Genomic DNA, 20,994 nt, shown 5'->3' with positions numbered 1-20,994 from the left:
CCATTGCTACTCTCCTTAGGAGTGGGCATGCTGCAAAGATCACACGAACAGCACAACATGCAATGCTGAACGAGGTGAAAAAGAACCCAAGGGTAACAGCAAAAGACCTGCATAAATCTCTAGAATTTGCTCAAGTCCCTGTTCAAGTACCCACTCTAAGAAAACCACTGAACAAGAATGGTGTTCATGGAAGGACACCACGAAGGAAACCACTGCTCTCCAAAAAACTGTCTCAAGTTTGCAAATGACCACTTGGATGTTCTACAACACTTCAGGAATAATGTTTCGTAGACAGCTGAGACAAAAGATGAACTTTTTGGTGGAACTGCACTTTGCTATGTTTGGAGGAAAAAGGGGACTGCACACCAACACCAAAACCTCATTCTGTGAAGCATGATGAAAGGAGTATCATGGTTTGGGGCTGCTTTGCTGCCTCAGGGCCTGGACAGCTTGCAATCATTGAGGGAACAATGAATTCAAAATTCTATCAAGACATTTTATAAGAGAATGTCAGGATAGCAGTCCATCAGGAAGCTTAATAGAAGATGAATATTGCAACAAGACTGACTCAAAAGACAAGAGTAAATCAACAACAGAGTGGTTTAAAAAGAAAAAAAATTCTTGTTTTGGAATGACTGAGTCAAAGCCCTGATCTTAATCGTACAGAAATGCTTTGGAAGGACCTTAAGACCATAAGACCATAAGACAAAGGAGCAGAAGTAGGCCATTCGGCAAGCAGTTCATTCAAGGAAACCCACCAACATCCCAGAATTGAAGCTGTTTTGCAAGGAGGAATGGCTTAAAATTCCTCCAAGCCGATGTGCAGGACAGTTACTGGAAATGTTTGAAGTTATTACTGTACAAGGGGGTCACACTGGTTACTGAAAGCAAAGGTTCACACACTTTTTTTGAACAAATAAATGTAAAATTAGATAATTTTTCTCAATAATAAATTAAGAATAATGTTTTTGTGTTATTTAATTAATTGGGTTCCCTTTATCAAGTTTTGGGACTTGCATGACGATCCGATCACATTTTATGTCATATCTATGCAGAAATAGAGAAAATTCTACAGGGTTCACAAACTTCCCAGCACCACTGTATCAAAAACAAGAGGGCACAGATTTTGGGTGAGAGGAAAACATTTTCAAGGGGATTTGAGGGGCAAGTTTCTTTCACACCGAGTAGTTGATATCTCGAATGTACCGTTAGAGGTAGTGATGGAATCTGATGCAATTACTATGTTTAAGAAGCACATTAACAAAAAAAAAATAAAAAGATAAGGCACAGAAGGACACAGTCAGTTTACTTGGTGAAAATGGTCAGTATGGACAGGGTGGGCTGAAGGGTCATTTCTAAATTGCATTACTCTATGGAAGTAAAAATTTTACCTGATAAACAAGATAACCTGGTTGAGAAATAACATTGCTCAAGATCCTCAAAATGAGCAGTTAATCGCTTGCGTCGGGAGGCCAATGTGTTGTTGTACGTTTGTCTCTTTCCCTGCAGACATATTAAAGCATCAGTCAAACATCATAAACCAAAAGACAACAGACTCAGCAGATAATTTAGAACATAAAACATAGAAAAAGACACTACAGTACAGGACCTAAGGCCCACAATGTTGTGACAACTTTTTAAAACCTACTCCAAGATCAATTTAGCCCTTCTCTCTCACGTAGCCCTTCATTTTTCTTTCTCGTGTTGTTGCTTGTGATGAAGTATTGAAAATATTTTTGTCTCAGTCACAAAATTTTTATACCTTTTCCACTCATATTGGTTTCTAATGGTCTAACCATCATTAAGGTATTTTTCAAGCTGTGTTGTCTGGATTTTGGATTTCTCCAGCCCTGATTTTAAACACTGCATTTGACGTAATCTTGCCAAGACCAGATAAACTCTTATGTGCTTGTGCCCTTTGAAGCCAACGCCCTTCCCGGTTTGGTGACTTTATGTCCCAGAAACTGCTTTGGGTGACTATTGGCATATACAGTGGCATGCAAAAGTTTGGGCACCCCAGTCAAAATTTCTGCTACTGTGAATAGTTAAGTGAGTAGAAGATGAACTGATCTCCAAAAGTCATAAAGTTAAAGATGAAACATTCTTTTCAACATTTTAAGCAAGATTAGTGTATTATTTTTGGTCTGTACAATTTTAAAGTGGAAAAAAGGAAAGGAGCACCATGCAAAAGTTTGGGCAGCTTAAGAGATTTGAGCTCTCAGATAACTTTTACAAAGGTCTCAGACCTTAATTAGCTTGCTAGGGCTTGTTTACAGTCATTGTCAGGAAAGGCCAGGTGATGCAAATTTCAAAGCTTTATAAATACCCTGACTCCTCAAACCCTGTCCCAACAATCAGCAGCCATGGGCTCCTCCAAGCAGCTGCCCAGCACTCTGAAAATTAAAATAAGTGATGCCCACAAAGCAGCAGAAGGCTATAAGAAGATAGCCGTTCCTCAGTTCATAATGTAATTAAGAAATGGCAGTTAACAGGAACAGTGGAGGTCAAGTTGAGGTCTGGAAGACCAAGAAAACTTTCCGAGAGAATTGCTCATAGGATTGCTAGAAAGGCAAATCAAAACCCCGTTTGACTGCAAAAGACCTTCAGGAAGATTTAGCAGACTCTGGACTGGTGGTGCACTGTTCTACTGTGCAGCGACACCTGCACAAATATGGCCTTCATAGAAGAGTCATAAGAAAACCTTTCCTGCGTCCTCACCACAAAATTCAGCATCAGAAATTTTCAAAGGAACATCTAAACAAGTTTGATGCATTTTGGAAACAAGTCCTGTGAACTGACGAAGTTAAAATAGAACTTTTTGGCCGCAATGAGTAAATGTATGTTTGGAGAAAAAAGGGCGTAGAATTTCATGAAAGGAACACCTCTCCAACTGTTAAGCACGGGGGTGGATCGATCATGCTTTGGGCTTGTGTTGCAGCAGTGGCACAAGGAACATTTCACTGGTAGAGGGAAGAATGAATTCGATTAAATACCACCAAATTCTGGAAGCAAACATCACACTGTCTGTAAAAAAACTGAAGATGAAAAGAGGATGGCTTCTACAATAGGATAATGATCCTAAACACACCTCAAAATCCACAATGGACTACCTCAAGAGGCACAAGCTGAAGGTTTTGCCATGGCTCTCACAGTCCCCTGACCTAAACATCATCGAGAATCTGTGGATAGACCTTTAAAGAGCAGTGCATGGAAGACGGCCCAAGAATCTCACATAACTAGAAGCCTTTTGCAAGGAAGAATGGGCAAAAATCTCCCAAACAAGAATTGCAAGACTCTTAGCTAGCTACAGAAAGCGTTTACAAGCTGTGATACTTGCTGACCATGCAGGGTGCCCAAACTTTTGCTTCGGGCCCTTTTCCTTTTTTATTATTTTGCAACTGTAAAAGATGGAAATAAAATGCTTAAAGTATTAAAGAAATGTGTCATCTTTAACTTTATGCCTTTTGGAAATCAGGTTATCTTTTCTTTGCTTAGCTACTCACAGTAACTGAAATTTTGACCAGGGGTGCCCAATCTTTTGCATGCCACTGTATATGCCAATCAATGGAAGGTATTGTGGAAGTTGTGGCAAGGAAAGAGTCAACATAATGCCCAGGCAAAGATAGATTACAGCAGCTCAGCCAAGAAAGGTGCTTGAAGAGCATATTCCCCCCTCCTCCCCCCGCTGCAATAAAGCAACAGAACTGGTCTACGGCAGATACGATAACTTTTGTCATGCACCAGGCCCTGACATACACTTATGTCAAAATGCTGTTTTTGGATTTGTTTGCATTTAACAGTATTGTCCCACAGAGCTTGGTGAACAAACTCTTAATCCTTTGTCTAGTCACATCACTGTGCAACTGGATGCTGGACATTCCAACGAACAGACCTCAGAAGGTCAGGATGCATATCTGCTTCTTTCTCCCCATCATCCTCAACACAGGTGCCCTCCAGGACTGTGTGCTAAGCCTATTACTGTTCACTCTGCTCATTCATGACTGAACGGCCAAACACCCAAGTAATCACACTGACAAGTTTGCTGATGACGTGACAGTGGCGGAGCTCATCACTAACAAAGATGAGATGGCCTACATTGAGGTGGAAGAGCTTGAGGCCTGGTACCAGGCAAATAACCTCATCTTCAATATCAATAAGACAAAGGGGATGGTTATCAACTTCAGGAGAATTTGCATCGCTCATGCCCCTCTTTACAACAGCAGCAAAGCAGTGGAAATTGCACGTAGATTCAAACTCCTGGGAGTGCACATCTGGAAAACCTCTCAAGATCCCAGAATACATCCTACACAATAAAAAAAGGTCATCAACTTTCTGAGGAGGATGAAGAAAGCTGGGCAACACACTGAACACTGGAGGAACTCAGCAGGCCAGGCAGCATCTACGGAAAAAACTACAGTCCACTTTTCAGGTCGAAATGTATGAAGATAGGAACGACTGCGTAAGCACGTAGACGTCAGCGAGTTAGACCGGTGGGAAAAGTTTAAAAAGAAGACAGCTTTATCGTGCTGTAGGTTTTCTATGTTTCGATGGGTAGTCAAAACTGCCCAACATATCCAAGGCACCAGCCTACCTGCCATCAAGGACATATATACAGAAAGGTACCGGAAACTTTTCCACTGCTTGTACCATTCCATTCAGGGAGGAGACCATATGGTATCCACACCATGACCACCATCTCAAAAACAAGTTATTTTCCCCCAATACTAAGGCTGATCAACACTTCACCCACTAACTCATTCCTCCAGATACCACCACTACTTTATCAATTCCTGTTAGTCAAATTATGTACAGACACTCCTGTTTCTAGAGTCTCTTTATGGACATACAATCAACGGATATTTTCATTATTTATTCATTTACGGGATGTGGGCATTGCCAGCTAAGCCAGCATTTATTGCCCATCCCTAGTTGCCCTTAAGAAGATGGTGATGAGCTGCCTTCTTGAATTGCTGTAGTCCCCGAGGTACAAGTATACCCACAGTACTGTTACGGAGGGAATTCTATGATTTTCACCCAGTGACAATGAAGGAGTGGCGATGTGCTTCCAAGTCAGAATGGTGGTTAACTTGGAGGGGGATTTCCAAGTGGTGGTGTTCCCAGGTATCTGCTGTTCTCGTCCTTCTGGATGGTCGTGGGTCATGGGTCTGGAAAATGCTGCCTTAGGACTTTGGTGTGTTATTGCAGTGCATCTTGTCGATAGTATACACTGCAGCAACTGTTCGCCAATGGTGGAGGGATTGGATGATCGTGGATGGGGCTATCTTATGTATCTTAAACTATCTTATGTATTTGTATTTATTATATTAACTAATTGTTTTTTTCATGTTGCTTTGTATCTAAAGTAACAATTATTTTGTTCTCCTTTGCACTTGTGTACTAGAAAGCGTATTAAAGAATCTTGAATCTTTAATCTCATGCCTGAGATCACTCTGTGGAGTGAAGGCTTAAAGAACACTGCCTCCATCATGATCAAACAACTATCCCTGATGGAATTGTCATGGAGTTTACACTCTTTGCTATTGAAATTCAGTCAGATTCACGTTGTCCTTTACAAGAAAGAAAAGGAGGGAGTGTGGACATTGCAGCAAGCCAAAGATTAAAAAAATGTCCAAGCAAGGATAGGTTGCAAATGGAGTACAGCAGCCCAGGCAAGAAAGGTCTTTGAAGAGCACAACTTCCCTTTGCATTGCAGTTTGCACTTACTACGACAATCAATATAATAATATAATGAAAGGATGCAAAACACACAAACCAGCTGAGGGACAATTGTTTCGAAGTATCATCGGTTGTCAGCTCATAGGTACTAGCCACTTTTAACAACTGTGTCGTGAATGGTGATTTTCTTGCGAGTAAGGGATTCAAACATACATAGCTTGTCAAATAGTCAATATCCACAAATGCTGGAGCCATAGAGAAGTACAGCACAGAAACAGGCCCTTCTGCCCATCGAATCCATGACAATCATTGAAACTGCCTACTCCCATCAACCTGTACTGGGACCATAGCCTCCATATCCCTACTATTCATGTATCTATCCAAACTTGAACGTTGAAATCGAGCTCCTGTGCACTGCTTGTGCTGGCAACCTCAGTGGAAAAAGCCTGCCTGCATTTAACCAATGTATACCCCTCATTATTTTGTTTACCTCCTTCAAACCTCCTCTCAATCTTTTATATTCTAAAGAATACAGTCCCAATCTATTCAATCTTTCCTCAGGTTCTCAGGCTCCAGAGACCCAGCAATATCCTTGTAAATTCTAGCCAATTCTGTATAAAAATGACATTTCTCTGTTCAGAATTCAGAACAGTGTGAGTGTTCTCCTTATACACAACAATTTATGATTGAGAAATGAGTGCATGTGGTTCAGAATCCAACCAGTATCAGAACTGAGTCATGGAGTCGGAGTACAGAACACTGAAATGAGCCACTCGACTGACAAAGTTGCCTGCATGAGCTGATTCTGACTTGGAAATGGAATTTGTAAGCAACATTATTTAACAGCACACTGGGCCATTTGAGCTTTCACTTTATGATGTTTTAGCTTCAGGGTTTAAGAGAACAATCAAAGTTGAAACTGAGGTCCACATTTTACCACTGCGTTACCCTATCTGTTGATGTAAAATAGCTGTAACAATTAACATGATTACGTACAGTAAAACAATCCCATGGAACACTTGTCGATATTGGGTCCCATTTCAAAGGTGAAAGAGCAACAAATCACAGGATTTTATTCTTGTGAATTAAAAGTTCAAAACAAATTTATTATCAAAATACATAATAGTTCTTATTACTAAAGTGCGTACTCTCAGTGGCCATTTTATTAGGTATATCTGCTTATTAATGCAAATATCTAATCAGCCAATTATGTGGCAGCAACTCAATGTATAAAAACGTAGACATTGTCAGTTGTTTTTCAGACCAGACATCAGAATGGGGAAGAAAGGTGATCCAACTGACTTTGATCATGCAATTATTGGTGCCCAAAAAGATGGTTTGAGTATCTCAGAAACTGCTGATCTCCTAGTATTTTCACGCACGTCTCTACAGTGTATAGAGAATGGTGTGATTAACAAAAAACGTCCAGTCAGCAGCAGTTCTGAGAACAAAAACACTTATTAATTAGATAGGTCAGAAGAAAATGGCCAGACTGGATCAAAGTGACAGGAAGGTGAGAGTAGCTCAAATAACCACCTGATACTACAGCAGAGCATCTCTGACCACACAAACCTTAAAATGGATGGGTACAGCAGCAGAAGACCACATCCAGTTCCATTGCTGTACCAAATAAAGCGGCTACTGAGTGTGTATGTTACCACATAGGACCCTGATTCATTTATTTTCAGGCAATTTACAGGAAAAACATACAAAGAATTTATTAAACGCTATCCATAAACAGAGGCCAACACATAACCATGTGCAAAAGACAACAAACCGTGCAAATCAAAAACCATACTGAGAACGTGAGTTGTAAAGAATCCTTTAAAGTGAGTTTGTAGGTCATAGACTCAGTTCAGAATTGTGGTGATTGAAGTTATCCTTGCTGGTTCAGAAGACTGATCATTGTAGGGTAATCATTTTTCCTGAACTTGATGGACTGTGACCTTTTGTCCGATGGCAGTATTGAAAAGAGGACATGGCATGGATGGTGGTGGGGTCATGCGTTCTTGTGACAGCACTCCATGTAATTGTGTTCCTTTGGGCAGCATGGTAATGTAGAAAGTGTATTGCTATTATAACACCAGGATCAATTCCACTGCTATCTATGAGTTTACATGTTCTCCCCATGCTCCAGTTTCTTCTCACATTCCAAAGATGTATGAGTTGGTAGGTTAATTGTCCCATGGCTGTAATTGGGTGGCCTGGGCTCATTGTGCCAGAACGGCCTGTTTCATAGCTGTACCTATTAAATAAATAAAACTATGCACCTATCTAAGAGTCTCAAATGTCTCTGCCTTTACAACCACCTCAATAATGTGTTCCATGCACTTATCACTCTTAAGTCTACAGAATAGAGTAACTGAACCCTTCCTGTTTCTGCCTTCCACCCTTTCTTCAGCTGTGATCAGTCTCTATGTTCTAAACCATCTTGAAACTGTAGCTGAACCCTCCCAACGCATTTCTGATATACTCAAAATAAATCATCTGAGCAACAACAACCTTGCACTCAATGACAGCAAGACCAAAGAACTGATTATGGACTTCAGGAAAGGGAAGTCAAAGGTACACATACCAGTCCTCATAGAGGGATCAGCAGTGGAAAGAGGAGCAGATTCAAGTTCCTGGGTGTCAACATCTCTGACGATCTATCCTGGGCCTAACATATTGATGCAATTACAAAGGTGGCATTAGGAGTTTAAGGAGATGTGGTATGTCACCAAAGACTCTTACAGATTTTTACAGACATCACGGAGAGCATTCTAACTAGCTGCGTCACTATATTCTATGGAGGGCCCACTGCACAGGATCAGAAAAGGCTGCAGAAAGTTACAAACTCAGCCAGCTCCATCATGAGCACTAGCCTCCCCAACATCGAGGCCATCTTCAAAAAGACAGCATCCATCATCAAGGACTCTCATCACCTAGGACATGCCTCCTTCTCATTGCTATCATCCCAAAGACACAGTCAATGTTTCAGGAATAGCTTCTTCCCCTCCGCTTCAGATTTCTGAATAGACAGTGAATCCATGAACATTACCTCAGTTTTCCTTCCTCTCCCTTTCTGCACTGCTTAATATACAAACACATACATATATATGTACAGTGCCTTTAAAAAGTATTCATCCCCTCTTTATTATTTAACAACATTGAATCCCAGTGGATTTAATTTGGTTTTTTTGACGATGATCAAGAGAAAAGACTTTCATGTCAAAGTGAAAATAAATTTTGACAAATTCGGCTAAATTTATTACTATTATTAACACAAAATAATTTAATGCATAATTACTCACTCCCTTCAAATCAGTATTTAGTAGATGCCCCTTTGGCAGTAATCACAGCCTCGAGTCTGTGTGGATAGGTCTCTATCAGCTTTGCACATCTGGACACTGTAATTTTTCCCCATTCTTCTTTATAAAACTGCTCAAGGTCTGCCAGATTGCACGGGGATCGTGATTGAACAGCCCTTTTCAAGCCCAGCCACAAATTCTCAATTGGATTGAGGTCTGGATTCTGACTTGGCCACTCCAGGACATTAACTGTGCTGTTTATAAGCCAATCCAGTCTAGCTTTGGCTTAATGCTTGGGGTCATTGTCTTGCTGGAAAACAAATCTTCTCCCAAGTTACAGTTCTTTTGCAGACTGTATCAGGTTTTCCTTCAGGATTTCCCTGTATTTTGCTGCATTCATTTTACCTTCTACCTTCACAAACCTTGCCGGGCCTGCTGCAGTGAAGCATCCCCACAGCATGATGCAGCCACATTTCGCAGCAGGAATGGTGTGTTCGGCTTAAGCCAAGCATAGTGTTTAGTCTGATTCGCAAAAAGTTCAATTTTGATTTCATCAGACCATAGAAACTATTTCTATCTGACTTCACAGTCTCCCACATTTCAATGACAGACTCCGTCATCTTCTTCAGGGATGCCTGGGTTAAGTCTCATCATACTCACGTATCTCCATCTCTGTTAAAATTCTTTTCCTGTAGTTTTATTTCAATGTCTTCCTTTACCAGGCAATCTCAAAAGCCATTGGCACGGCATAGTACAGTGGTTTTGCGCCAAAGTCAATCCTATGGCCACTGTGAATACAGTGTTCTGCTACCACCAATTTCTCCCAGTAACCCAAACAGATACACCTCCTGTGTACCTTGATGTAGGTTTCCACCATGCGATCTCTCTGCCCGATAAATGCTGCTCCATGTTCACTGGGAATCGCCAGCTGGCCGAAGCCCCAGATCATCTCTGACTCGCATAAGCTGCAAGTTGAGCTTCCTTATGGATTTATAGATGATACTTAACCAGTATTTCATCAGAAACCCACTCATACAGATTTATATCTCAACAATAACAGCCATCATCATGCCTCCCAACAAAGGGCGGTTCTTTCAACTTGATTAACCGTGTAAATACTTCAGACCTGGAGAGTTTCGACATTCCTACAGAATGGCTACAAGGAGAAGGAAATCAATTGGTCCCATAACAAGGGCTGATAGAAAAACAAGGAAACCTAACAATGAGGAGGAAACCGTCATTACCGCCTGAATTGCTTATATTTCCATGGTTTCTGAAGAATCGCCAGGATCCTGAAGAAATACCGGATTAATACCATCCACAAACCCGCGAGGAAGCTCAAGTCACAGCTTATGCAGGTCAAAGATGACCTGGGACTTCGATCAGCTGATGTTTATTGGATTCTCTGTGAATGCGGAGCAACATATATCGGCCAGACAGGACACACGGTGGAAATCCGCATCAAGGAGCATAGGAGGTACATTAATGGAACACTGCATTTGCAATGGCCATAGGATTGATTTCGACGGCTCAAAACTACTGCGCCGTGCAATGGGTTTTGAGACTGCCTGTTAAAGGAAGCCATTGAGATAAAGCTAGAGGAAAAAATTTTGACAAAAACAAGGTTTCACTCAAAGAAAGAACTGGAATTTGTTTGTAAACAAGGTGGGTGAGCAAAAATGAATTAAATGAGTACTAACCAATCAGAAGGGGTGGACTTCGGGGGGGAGGGGGGCGGGAGGGAGGGGAGAGATATAATTACCGCTGGACTATATTCACCCAGGCATCACTCCGAAGAAAATGACAGAGTTTGTCACCGAAACATCAATTATAGTCAATACCTGTACTTGGCTTGAAGCCCGTGAAGAGTTTATTCACAACAGAATGGTTTAAAAAGAAGAAAATTTGTGTTTTGGAATGGCCATGACAGAGTCCAGACCTTCACCCAATTGAGATGCTGCGGCATGACTGAAGAGAGCAGTTAAGGCAAGGTATCCCAAAAAAACTATCAACTGAAACAGTTTTGTATGGAGAAATGATCTAAAGTTCCTCCTCTCCATTTGTATACATGTACACACAAACGTATTAGTAATTTATAATTTTTACTATTAGGTATTGCAATGTACTGCTGCTCCAAAATAATAAATTTCACAGTATATGCCAGTGATATAAAACATGATTTTGACTCTGAATAACGTGTATTCGTACTGCACATTTACAAGACACTTCAGAATAGCAGCGAACAGAATGTAGCACTATAGTATAGAGGGGAATTTAGGCATCACAAACAGGACAACATGCTTGAAGCTTAACATCAATCAATATGGCTCCCGGTTAACAGGCTAGGGGCGTATAATACTTGAGGCAATGCCATGGACCTAACGATTTCCATCCATGGCACAGCACATCAGTGGATCTAAACTCTGCATAAGCCAAAATTTCCCACTGAAACAGATTCTTCGGTTTGAACCCAATCATTTAAAAATATCTGACCACAATTTATACTGGTTAAGGTTGTAAATAAATCAACAGCTCACCTGTGAACCTCCACTGAAACCATGGTGCTGGGAATATTCAGGAGAGTCCATAATGCTACTGAAAAGTATACAAGAATAAGGATTAGGAATGTTGTCACGGAAGTTACAGCACAGGAGGTCATTCAGTCCACTGCACCTGTGCCAGCACTTTACTGCAAGGTTAGGGAGAACGAGCCACAGTGCACATCTCGTGAGTGGAGCAACTCACGAGATGTGCACTGTGGCTCGTTCTCCTTAACCTTGCAAATTTTTCCTTACCATTTATCAAATTTACTCTTAATGAAATATTGTTATAATCATGTAAAATAAAACAGAATGAAAGACACTTGAAGATAGCTAGCTATAGTAAATTTCCAACTGATAATTGCAATGTGACAAATTGCATTATTTAAATGAGTTCAAAACAAATCACTTTGCTCATCAGAATTCAATACACCAACATAGAGAATGTTGGTAAGCAGTATTGCTCATTTAGCCAGCTCACCATTTAAATGATAATTCGATCTCTGATGTTGTGTTGCTGTCACATCACTCTCATCCAAATTTCCTGAACCAGTTGAGTAAAAAAGATAACCTTTATTTTTAAAAGTGTGTTAATAAACCAAATGGGTTTTAAGACAATCTGGCCAGTAATCACCATTACTGAAATACTTAATATACCAAATTTAAACTGACAGCTCTGGATCATCAACCCAAGACTTTGGATTGCTTGCCCAGTGATTAAAACATTAGTTTGTTGGTCATGAGGAATGTTAAGAATTCTACTGAAGGACAGGTTCATGGGATCATGTTGCTAATAAGGAATGGACAATTCAAAGTATTAAAACTTGTGTTATTTATTCAAAAATCAATTGGAGTTATCATTTATTAATCAAATTCAATGCACATTTTTATGACAGTTACCCACAAACTCAAAAAAGTGATAAGTACCTGTGTGATGGGGATGGTGCTTCAAACTGTGGAACTGTGCTATCCAGATTTGGCACATGAGTCAACTCACTCATAGGAGAATACAGACCTGTTGGCTCATTGAATATCAGCCCCTGAAAGAAATCCTTACATTAAATGCATTCCATTCTCATTCGGGTTGATAATGTTCTTCCGTCTTCACCACCACCTTTTTACATCTTTTCATTTTTGCCTTAAAACTTTATTGCTTGGAGTGTAGGAGACTGAGGGGTGAACTTACAGAGACTGTCTTGAGGGGCATAGATAGGGTGAACAGGTGGTATTCTCCACCCCCCCAGGAAAATTAAAAACTAGAAGGAATAGGTTTAAGAACCATGTCTTGTCCAAAAACCAATACACTTAGAAACTTTGCGCTGCCATTTCTATACTTTAAACCACATGCCAGTATTAACTATGAATAGTTGATGCAGCTCTTCATCCAAGATAATCCAACAGAACCTCTCAAACTAACATCTACCATTGAGGACAGGAGCTTAGACACATGACAATACCACTATATACAAACCCCGCTTCATGTCACACAGTTTTCTAACTTATTAATATATTACTTGTCTCTCAAAATCCTTGATCTGCCTCCACAACAGCACTGTGCAAGCACCTTTTTCATATGGACTGCAACAATTCAAGACTCAATTTCACAAGGGCAATCAGCAATAATCACACCTATAAAAAAGGGGCTTAAATAAAAAGTGTCTGCATTGCTGAGACCTTGGCTTAGCTCCCTTCTTCACTTAGCTCCTTGCCATTCACCCCTGAGCCTTTGTTTCCTTTGACTTCCAAACTCTCACTAATTTTCTGCCTTCCACACCCGGCCTTGCTTCCTTCTATCTAAATCAGGTTTTTATGCCCTTGCCATGGCAGTCTAATTGCACGAGATAACTTCCTCCAATGATTCTGTTCCAAATGCACTGCAACCAATCCAACACGTACAAGTGTCACCTCCCAGGTAAGGTTCCCAGTACACGAGAAAATGTGCAGATCCTGGAAATCCAAACCACCACACACAATCTGCTGGGGGAACTTAGCAGGTCAGGCAGCATCTATAGAAAAGAGTCAACTGTCGACGTCTTGGGTGGAGATCGTTCTTCAGGACTTGGTAAAGTTCTCAGTACCACATGAACTAAATCCTTCCCTCTTAGCTGCATCTGTCAGCATCCTTCCTTCTACAGTACTCTCAAGTACATGGGATGAAAAGTAAACTGATATCCCAAAAACCTTGCAAAGACGACCTCAACACTTTTTCTACTTCCATCACCAATATGGACCATGAACGAGTCCTAAACTTGTACAGCACAGAAATGGGCCCTGAAGCCCACTACATCCATGCCAACACCTCTGCCCATTACTTCATCAATTCTTCTACTCATCTTCTTAAGTCCATCTAAATGCATCTTCAATAGAGCAATTGTATCTGATTCTACTTCCTCTTCTGGCAGTGTGTTCACTGTATTAAAAAAAATCCTTCCTCTCACCTTAAGCCTATACCCTTTTGTTTTTGATACTTCTAGTATGGGGAAAAACATTTTACCTACCTTGCCCATGCCTCAAGATCTTACATATTACTGTCGACCTTCTTCACTCCAAGGAAAACAAGTCCAGCCCATCCTTTCTCCTCACACCAGCCCCGACTAGGAGTTGAGGATGCCATCATCTACCTGCTGAACCGTGTCTACGCCCACCTGGACAAGCCAGCGAGCACTGTGAGGGTCATGTTTTTTGACTTCTCCAGTGCATTCAACACCATCCGCCCTGCTCTGCTGGGGGAGAAGCTGACAGTGATGCAGGTGGATGCTTCCCTGGTATCATGGATTCTTGATTACCTAACTGGCAGACCACAGTACGTGTGCTTGCAACACTGTGTGTCCGACAGAGTGATCAGCAGCACTGGGGCTCCACAGGGGACTGTCTTGTCTCCCTTTCTCTTCACCATTTACACCTCGGACTTCAACTACTATACAGAGTCTTGTCATCTTCAGAAGTTTTCCGATGACTCTGCCATAGTTGGATGCATCAGCAAGGGAGATGAGGCTGAGTACAGGGCTACGGTAACAAACTTTGTCACATGGTGTGAGCAGAATTATCTGCAGCTTAATGTGAAAAAGACTAAGGAGCTGGTGGTAGCCCTGAGGAGAGCTAAGGTACCGGTGACCCCTGTTTCCATCCAGGGGGTCAGTGTGGACATGGTGGAGGATTACAAATACCTGGGGATACGAATTGACAATAAACTGGACTGGTCAATGAACACTGAGGCTGTCTACAAGAAGGGTCAGAGCCGCCTCTATTTCCTGAGGAGACTGAGGTCCTTCAACATCTGCCGGACGATGCTGAGGATGTTCTACGAGTCTGTGGCGGCCAATGCGATCATGTTTGCTGTTGTATACTGGGGCAGCAGGCTGAGGGTAGCAGACAACAACAGAATCAACAAACTCATTTGTAAGGCCAGTGATGTTGTGGGGATGGAACTGGACTCTCTCACGGTGGTGTCTGAAAAGAGGATGCTGCCTAAGTTGCATGACATCTTGGTCAATGTCTCCCATCCACTACATAATGTACTGGGTGGGCACAGGAGTACATTCAGCCAGAGATTCATTCCACCAAGATGTAACACTGAGTGTCATGGGAAGTCATTCCTGCCTGTGGCCATCAAACTTTACAACTCCTCCCTTGGAGGGTCAGACACCCTGAGCCAATAGGCTGGTCCTGAACTTATTTCATAATTTACCGGCATAAATTACATATTACTATTTAACTATTATGGTTCTATTACTATTTATTACTTATGGTGCAACTGTAATGAAAACCAATTTCCCCTGGGATCAGTAAAGTATGACTATGACTATAACTCAAGTCCTTCAATCCAGGCAATACTTAGTGAATTTCCTTCTGCACTCTCCAGTGCAACTCCATCCTTCCTAAGGTATGGTAAATAGAACTGTACACAATACTCCAGGTGTGGCTGAACCAGTGTTTTGTAATGTTGAAACAATATGCTCCAACTCTGCCATATTTGCCTTTCATCCTAGCTGGAATATGCTAGCATGAACACTTGCTAATGCTCTTTTAAGATTCCCACTTGTTAGATATTGTTTTACTCACAAGTGTTTACTCCTAATTGACTTTCTGTTGAATAAAAGTTATTCATCGCCCCACCTCATTCCATACAGTCAGAACAATCCTCATCTGTTCACACTAGGAAGATAACACACCAACCAAGAAGTGGTTCTTGTTTCAGAAATTTCCATTTGCCTCAAAACCATCAGTACAATTGAGCTACCTATGGTGATGTAGATTTAGCTCCTGTTGTAGTTCAAAGTGAACTGAATCAGTCAGTGAGCCCAATGGACTCAAGGTACTACTTGCTGTGGACTTTATCCATCTGGCTGTTATTCATTCATTTTCTGCCTATACATTCAAACCATTGCATGACCACTTGCAGAAAAAAAAGCTACCGTTCTTGGTCTCATAACGACTTCTAGTGATCCTAAATCTTGAGTACAAAACCTCAGCTGACCATGTAATGCACACCTGCCTATGAACAGTCTACACAAGAACACAAGAAATAGGAGCAGGAGTTGGCCATCAGTTGGCAAGCCTGCTCCACCATTCAATAAGATCAGGGCTGATCTGGCCATGGACTCATCTCCACCTAACCCTCAATTCCCTACTATGCAAAAATCTATCCTTGTCTTAGATACATTTACTGAGGTAGCCTCCACTGCTTCATTGGGCAGAGAATTCCATTCTCTTGGAAAAGCAGTTCCTCCTCATCTCCATCCTAAATCTAGTCCCCCGAATCTTGAAGCTATGTTCCCTAGTTCTAGTTTCACCTATCACTAGAAACAACTTTCCTGCCTCTATCTTATCTATTCTTTTCACACTTTTATGTTTCTATAAGATCTCCTCTCATTCTTCTGAATTCCAGCTAGTACAGTCCCGGGCAACTCAATCTCTCCTCATGGTCTAGCCCCCTCGTCTCTGGAATCAACCTGGTGCAACTCCTCTGCTCCACCTCCAAAGCCAGTATATCCTTCAAGAAAGGAGGCCAGAAATGCACACAGTACTCCAGGTGCTGTCTCACCAGTACCCTGTACAGTTGCAGCATAGCTTCCCTGCTCTTAAATTCAATCCCTCCAGCAATGAAGGCCAACATTCCATTTGCCTTCCTGATAGCCTGCTGCACCTGCAAACCACCCCTTTGTGATTCATGCACAAGCATTCCCAAGTCCCTCTGCACAGCAGCATGCTGCAATTTTTTTTTTTTTACCATTTAAATAATAATCTGCTCTTCCATTTTTCCTTCCAAAGTGGACGACCTCACATTTTCCAACATTGTACTCCATCTGCCAGATCCTTATCCACTCACTTAGCCTATCTACATCTCTCTGCAGACTCTCCGTACCTTTTGCAATTTGCTTTTCTACTCAATTTAGTATCATCAACAAACTTAGATACATTACACCATGCCCCCTCTTCCAGATCGTAAACGTATTATCGTGAACAGCTGCAGGCCCAGCACCGACCCCTGCAGCACACCACCCACTCACCAGAGTAACAGCCATGTATCCCAACTCTGCTTTCTATTAGTTAACCAATCCTCTATCCATGTTAATACATCACCCCCAACTCTCTGCATCCTTATAGATGTCTTTTAGGTGGCATCTTATCAAATGCCTTCTGGAAATCCAAATAAATAACATCCATCTGTTCCCCTCTATCCACTATGCTCGTTATATCCTCAAAGAACTCCAGTAAGTTTGTCAAACAGGACCTGTCTTCGTTGAATCCATGCTGCATCTACCTGATGGCTCCATTTCTTTCTAGATGCCTCACTATTTCTTCTTTATTCATAGCTTCAAGCATTTTCCCAACTACAGATGTTAAACTAACTGGCCTGGGCAACTGTTTGACTTGGAAGCCAAAAAAGCAGCATAACACCTAGATTTATAGACAAACACAATTGGAAATTTATGGAGCCAAAAACAAGCTGCTGGTCCAACTCATTGGGAGACTGCAGCATCTGGGAGGGAAATAGACAACCACCCCAGTTCAGATGAAGGGTCTCGACCCAAATGGTGATTATCCATTTCCTTTCATAGGTGCTGCCTGATCTGCTCAGTTCTTCCAGCAACTCATTTGTTGCTTGAGATTCCAGTATTTTCAGTCTCCTTTCTCATCAGGTAACATGTTTATTGACTAGTCATTGGAGAACACCAAGCTTAATTTTAAGCTGTTCTGGAGGGTTCTAAAAATAAGAAAAGATTTCTCTGCTAGCTTTTCTAAAATCAACATAAACATAAGTGAAATAGTTTTGTGAAGAAAGGGATTTTACAAACCTCCACCCGCTTGATGTCCTCCTCAAGAACATTCAGCTCCTTTTGTAACTGCTCCAGTTGCTGTGAAGGGAAGTTTGAGGCAGTTAACTTTAGAAAGGATACAAATTCTGTCAGAAATCCAATCCAACCCACGTCATGTAAAGGATGGGTGACCCTTCCACCTCTGAAACTGTACCTTTCCTATCAAGTACCTGTCCAAATACCTTTAAGTGTTATAATTCTATCTGCCTTCACCATTTCCTCTGGCAGCTCACTCCAGATAACCACTTCTGTATGGAAAACAAATCCCTTAGATCTGCTTTAAAATTTTCCCACTTACATTAAAACTGTCCTCCATAATTCTCGACATCCCTGCTCTGGCAAAATGATTCTGATCTATCTATCCTATCTCCGTCTCATAATTTTTAAAAAACTCTACAAAGTCACCCCTCAGACTCCTATGTTCCAGTGAGAATAAACAGAACCCATCCCAGTTTATTTAACTACAGCCCTCCAATCCATGAAACATCCTGGTGAACCTCTTCTGCACTCTCCACTGGTACCACATTCTTCCTTTAGAGTCCCAATTCAATACCGTGGCTTCATAAGTCAAGTATATTAAATGACATCACTACCCTTTCCTATCCAAGTACCTGTTCAAACACCTATTAAACTTTGTTACTTGTATCTGCCTCTACCCGTGTTTCAATTTTCTGGGAGCAATGGATTTGCACTCCAAGTTCCCTGACATTTACTCTATACTCTACAAGAATTTGACTTCTCAAGGTACATTACTTTATCCATTCCATCCGACACCACTCCACATCAAACGCTCCATCTGATCTATGTCCCACTACAACTCTTTATTATCCACAACTCCAATTTTCCTGTAGTCTGCAAACTTATAAATCAGACCACCTGCATACTCAGTCATTTGTATTTCAAACAGATTCTAGCACTGATTCCTGTGGTAAAACACTTATTACAGACTTTGTCAGGAAAACACCCATCCATCACTCCTTTCTGCCTCCCATCACCAAGTATCCTATGGATAGACTCCATCAGGACATCGGGTTTATCCATCCTAATGTGCTTTATTATTTCCAGGTCTACTCCTTCCTGAAGCAGATGTGCTCCACTCTATCAGTATACTCCTTTAAATTTTCAAACTCCACATCCTTCTTGGAAATATCCCTGGCTCGACTGATTACACAACTGGCTATTCCTTTCTTAGCTGTCCTTTGCTTCTAATATAAAGGTTTTTAGAATTTTTCCTAATCTACTTGCCAAGATCCCTTTTTGCCATCCTAATTTCTTTCAGTTCTCTCCTACATCCCTTGCAAACCTCAAGTGATATTTTTAATATAAATTTGTTAATACCAGATATTTGCTTCCTTCTTTTCCTTCAAACCTTCAATATCCTTTGTTAAAACACAATTCCCAAAACACCTCTGCCTCCTACTCTTACAGGGTTGCTGAATCGGAACTCTTATTTAAATGTCTCTCAAATGAGATGCTATTATCTTCTCTAGTTGCAGCTTAAAATCTACTTTCCAAATGCTCCTTACACTATTGTGTAGGATTGGTGTAAATAGGTGGTTGATGTTCAGTGTTGCATGAATGTATAACCGAACCTCTTCTGCTGTCTTAGGATCAGACTGGGACTTGATTTACCATGTGAACCAAAAGAAAACGTGCTGTACTAATTCAGTAATGCTCCTAGTTTCAGATAAGGCATTGAGAAACCATTGGTGTTGGACTTGAATTCCATTTCAAGGGTAAGTGCTGCCCATTGAATATCCAGGTGTCATATACAGCAGTATCTACTGCCTGACTGTATCTGAATATGACTTTCAAATACATCAGTTAATGGAAAATAAAAGCCAAACTAACCTCCTTCTTATTCCTTCTTGCTTCCTGAAGAAATTCCATGAGGATGTGCAGCTGAGCTGCCTGTGACTCCTATGCAAAAAGAAGTGATAAAGATTTTAAAAAATGTAAAACTGAATCAGATTTATTACCACTGACATGTTGTGAAATTACTTGTTTTGTGGCAGCAGTACAGTGCCCTATATAGAATATACTATAAAGCACAATAAGAAAACACCAGTTCATGGGTTCATTGTCCATTTAGAAATCTTTCAGCAGAGGGGAAGAAACTGTTCCTAAAGCGTTCAGGCTCCTGTACTGATGGTAATAATAAGAAGAGGGCACATGCTGGGTGGTGGAGGGCTTTAATGATGGAGGCATCCATTTTGAAGATGTCCTGGGAGACCAGTGTCCATGGCTGGCTAAGTTTAACAACCCTCTGGAGCTTTTTACAATCCTGTGCAGTGGTGCTTCCATACCATTCGGTGATGCAACCAATTAGAATGCCCTCTGCAGTACATCTGTAGAAACGTGGTAGGGTATTTGGTGACATACCAAATCTCCTCAAACTCCTAATAAAATATAGTCACTGGTATGCATCCCTCAACTTCCCCTTCCACGATCAATAGTACGACGTTGAGTGCAAGGTTGTTTTTATGAAAGCACTCAACCTGATTTATCCCACTTCTGTACGCCTCCTTTTCAACAAATGGGCTTCTGCTGACAATAGTTGTGTTTTGGCTTATTTATAGATGAGATTTGCACCGTGCCTAGACAGAGTTATGGGTGTAGAGTTGAGCAGTCGGCTAAGCGCACATCCTTGAGGTGTACAGTGTTGGTGGTTAGTGAGATGTTATGTCTGATCCACACTTTCGGTGGTCTCCCAATGAGGAAGTCAAGGATCCAGATGAGAGGTAGGTAGAGGCACAGGATTTGAGGCTTATTCATTAGTACTGAGGGGATGAGGATGGTGAATGCTGAGCTGTAATCAAACAGCAGCTTGACCTAGGTATTCCTGTTGTCTTGGTGGCATTTGGCCAAGTGAAGACGTAGTGAGATTGCATCCATTGTAGCTTATTGTGATTGCAGGCAAATTTCTGCAGCTCCAGGTCCTTGTTAAGGCGAGAATTAATTGATAGACTAAGGCAAATCAGCTGATATTGTGTATTTCGATTTTCAGAAGACCTTTAATAAGGTGCCAAACAAGGCTGCTTAACAAGCTACCAGCCCATGGTATTACAGAGAAGATTCTAGCATGGATAAAGCAGTGGCTGATTGTCAGGAGGCAAAGAGTGGGAATAAAGGAGCCTTTTTTGACTAGCTGCTGGTGACTAGTGGTAT

The 20,994-nt window shown here is 41.3% G+C and overlaps 1 protein-coding gene across 4 annotated transcripts in view; it reads right to left on the bottom strand.

Moving 5' to 3' along the window:
- cop1 (COP1 E3 ubiquitin ligase) overlaps window positions 1–20,994 on the bottom strand; it is a 149,915-nt gene that overhangs the window by 77,164 nt on the left and 51,757 nt on the right. For 3 of the 4 annotated variants that reach the window (XM_072274390.1, XM_072274392.1, XM_072274393.1), the window contains 5 exons: window positions 19,678–19,746; window positions 17,806–17,865; window positions 12,434–12,546; window positions 11,504–11,561; window positions 1,392–1,503 (listed from right to left, as the gene is read on the bottom strand). In XM_072274390.1, coding sequence (XP_072130491.1) covers window positions 1,392–1,503; window positions 11,504–11,561; window positions 12,434–12,546; window positions 17,806–17,865; window positions 19,678–19,746 — 412 coding nt within the window. The remainder of the gene's footprint in view (window positions 1–1,391; window positions 1,504–11,503; window positions 11,562–12,433; window positions 12,547–17,805; window positions 17,866–19,677; window positions 19,747–20,994) is intronic. The other variant, XM_072274391.1, reaches the window with a different exon arrangement.

The sequence above is a fragment of the Mobula birostris genome, chromosome 12 (genome assembly GCF_030028105.1).
Source record: "Mobula birostris isolate sMobBir1 chromosome 12, sMobBir1.hap1, whole genome shotgun sequence".
Taxonomy (NCBI): Eukaryota; Metazoa; Chordata; class Chondrichthyes; order Myliobatiformes; family Myliobatidae; genus Mobula; species Mobula birostris.
The sequence above is the reverse complement of the archived record's forward strand: the minus strand, read 5'-3'. Positions and strand labels throughout refer to the sequence as shown.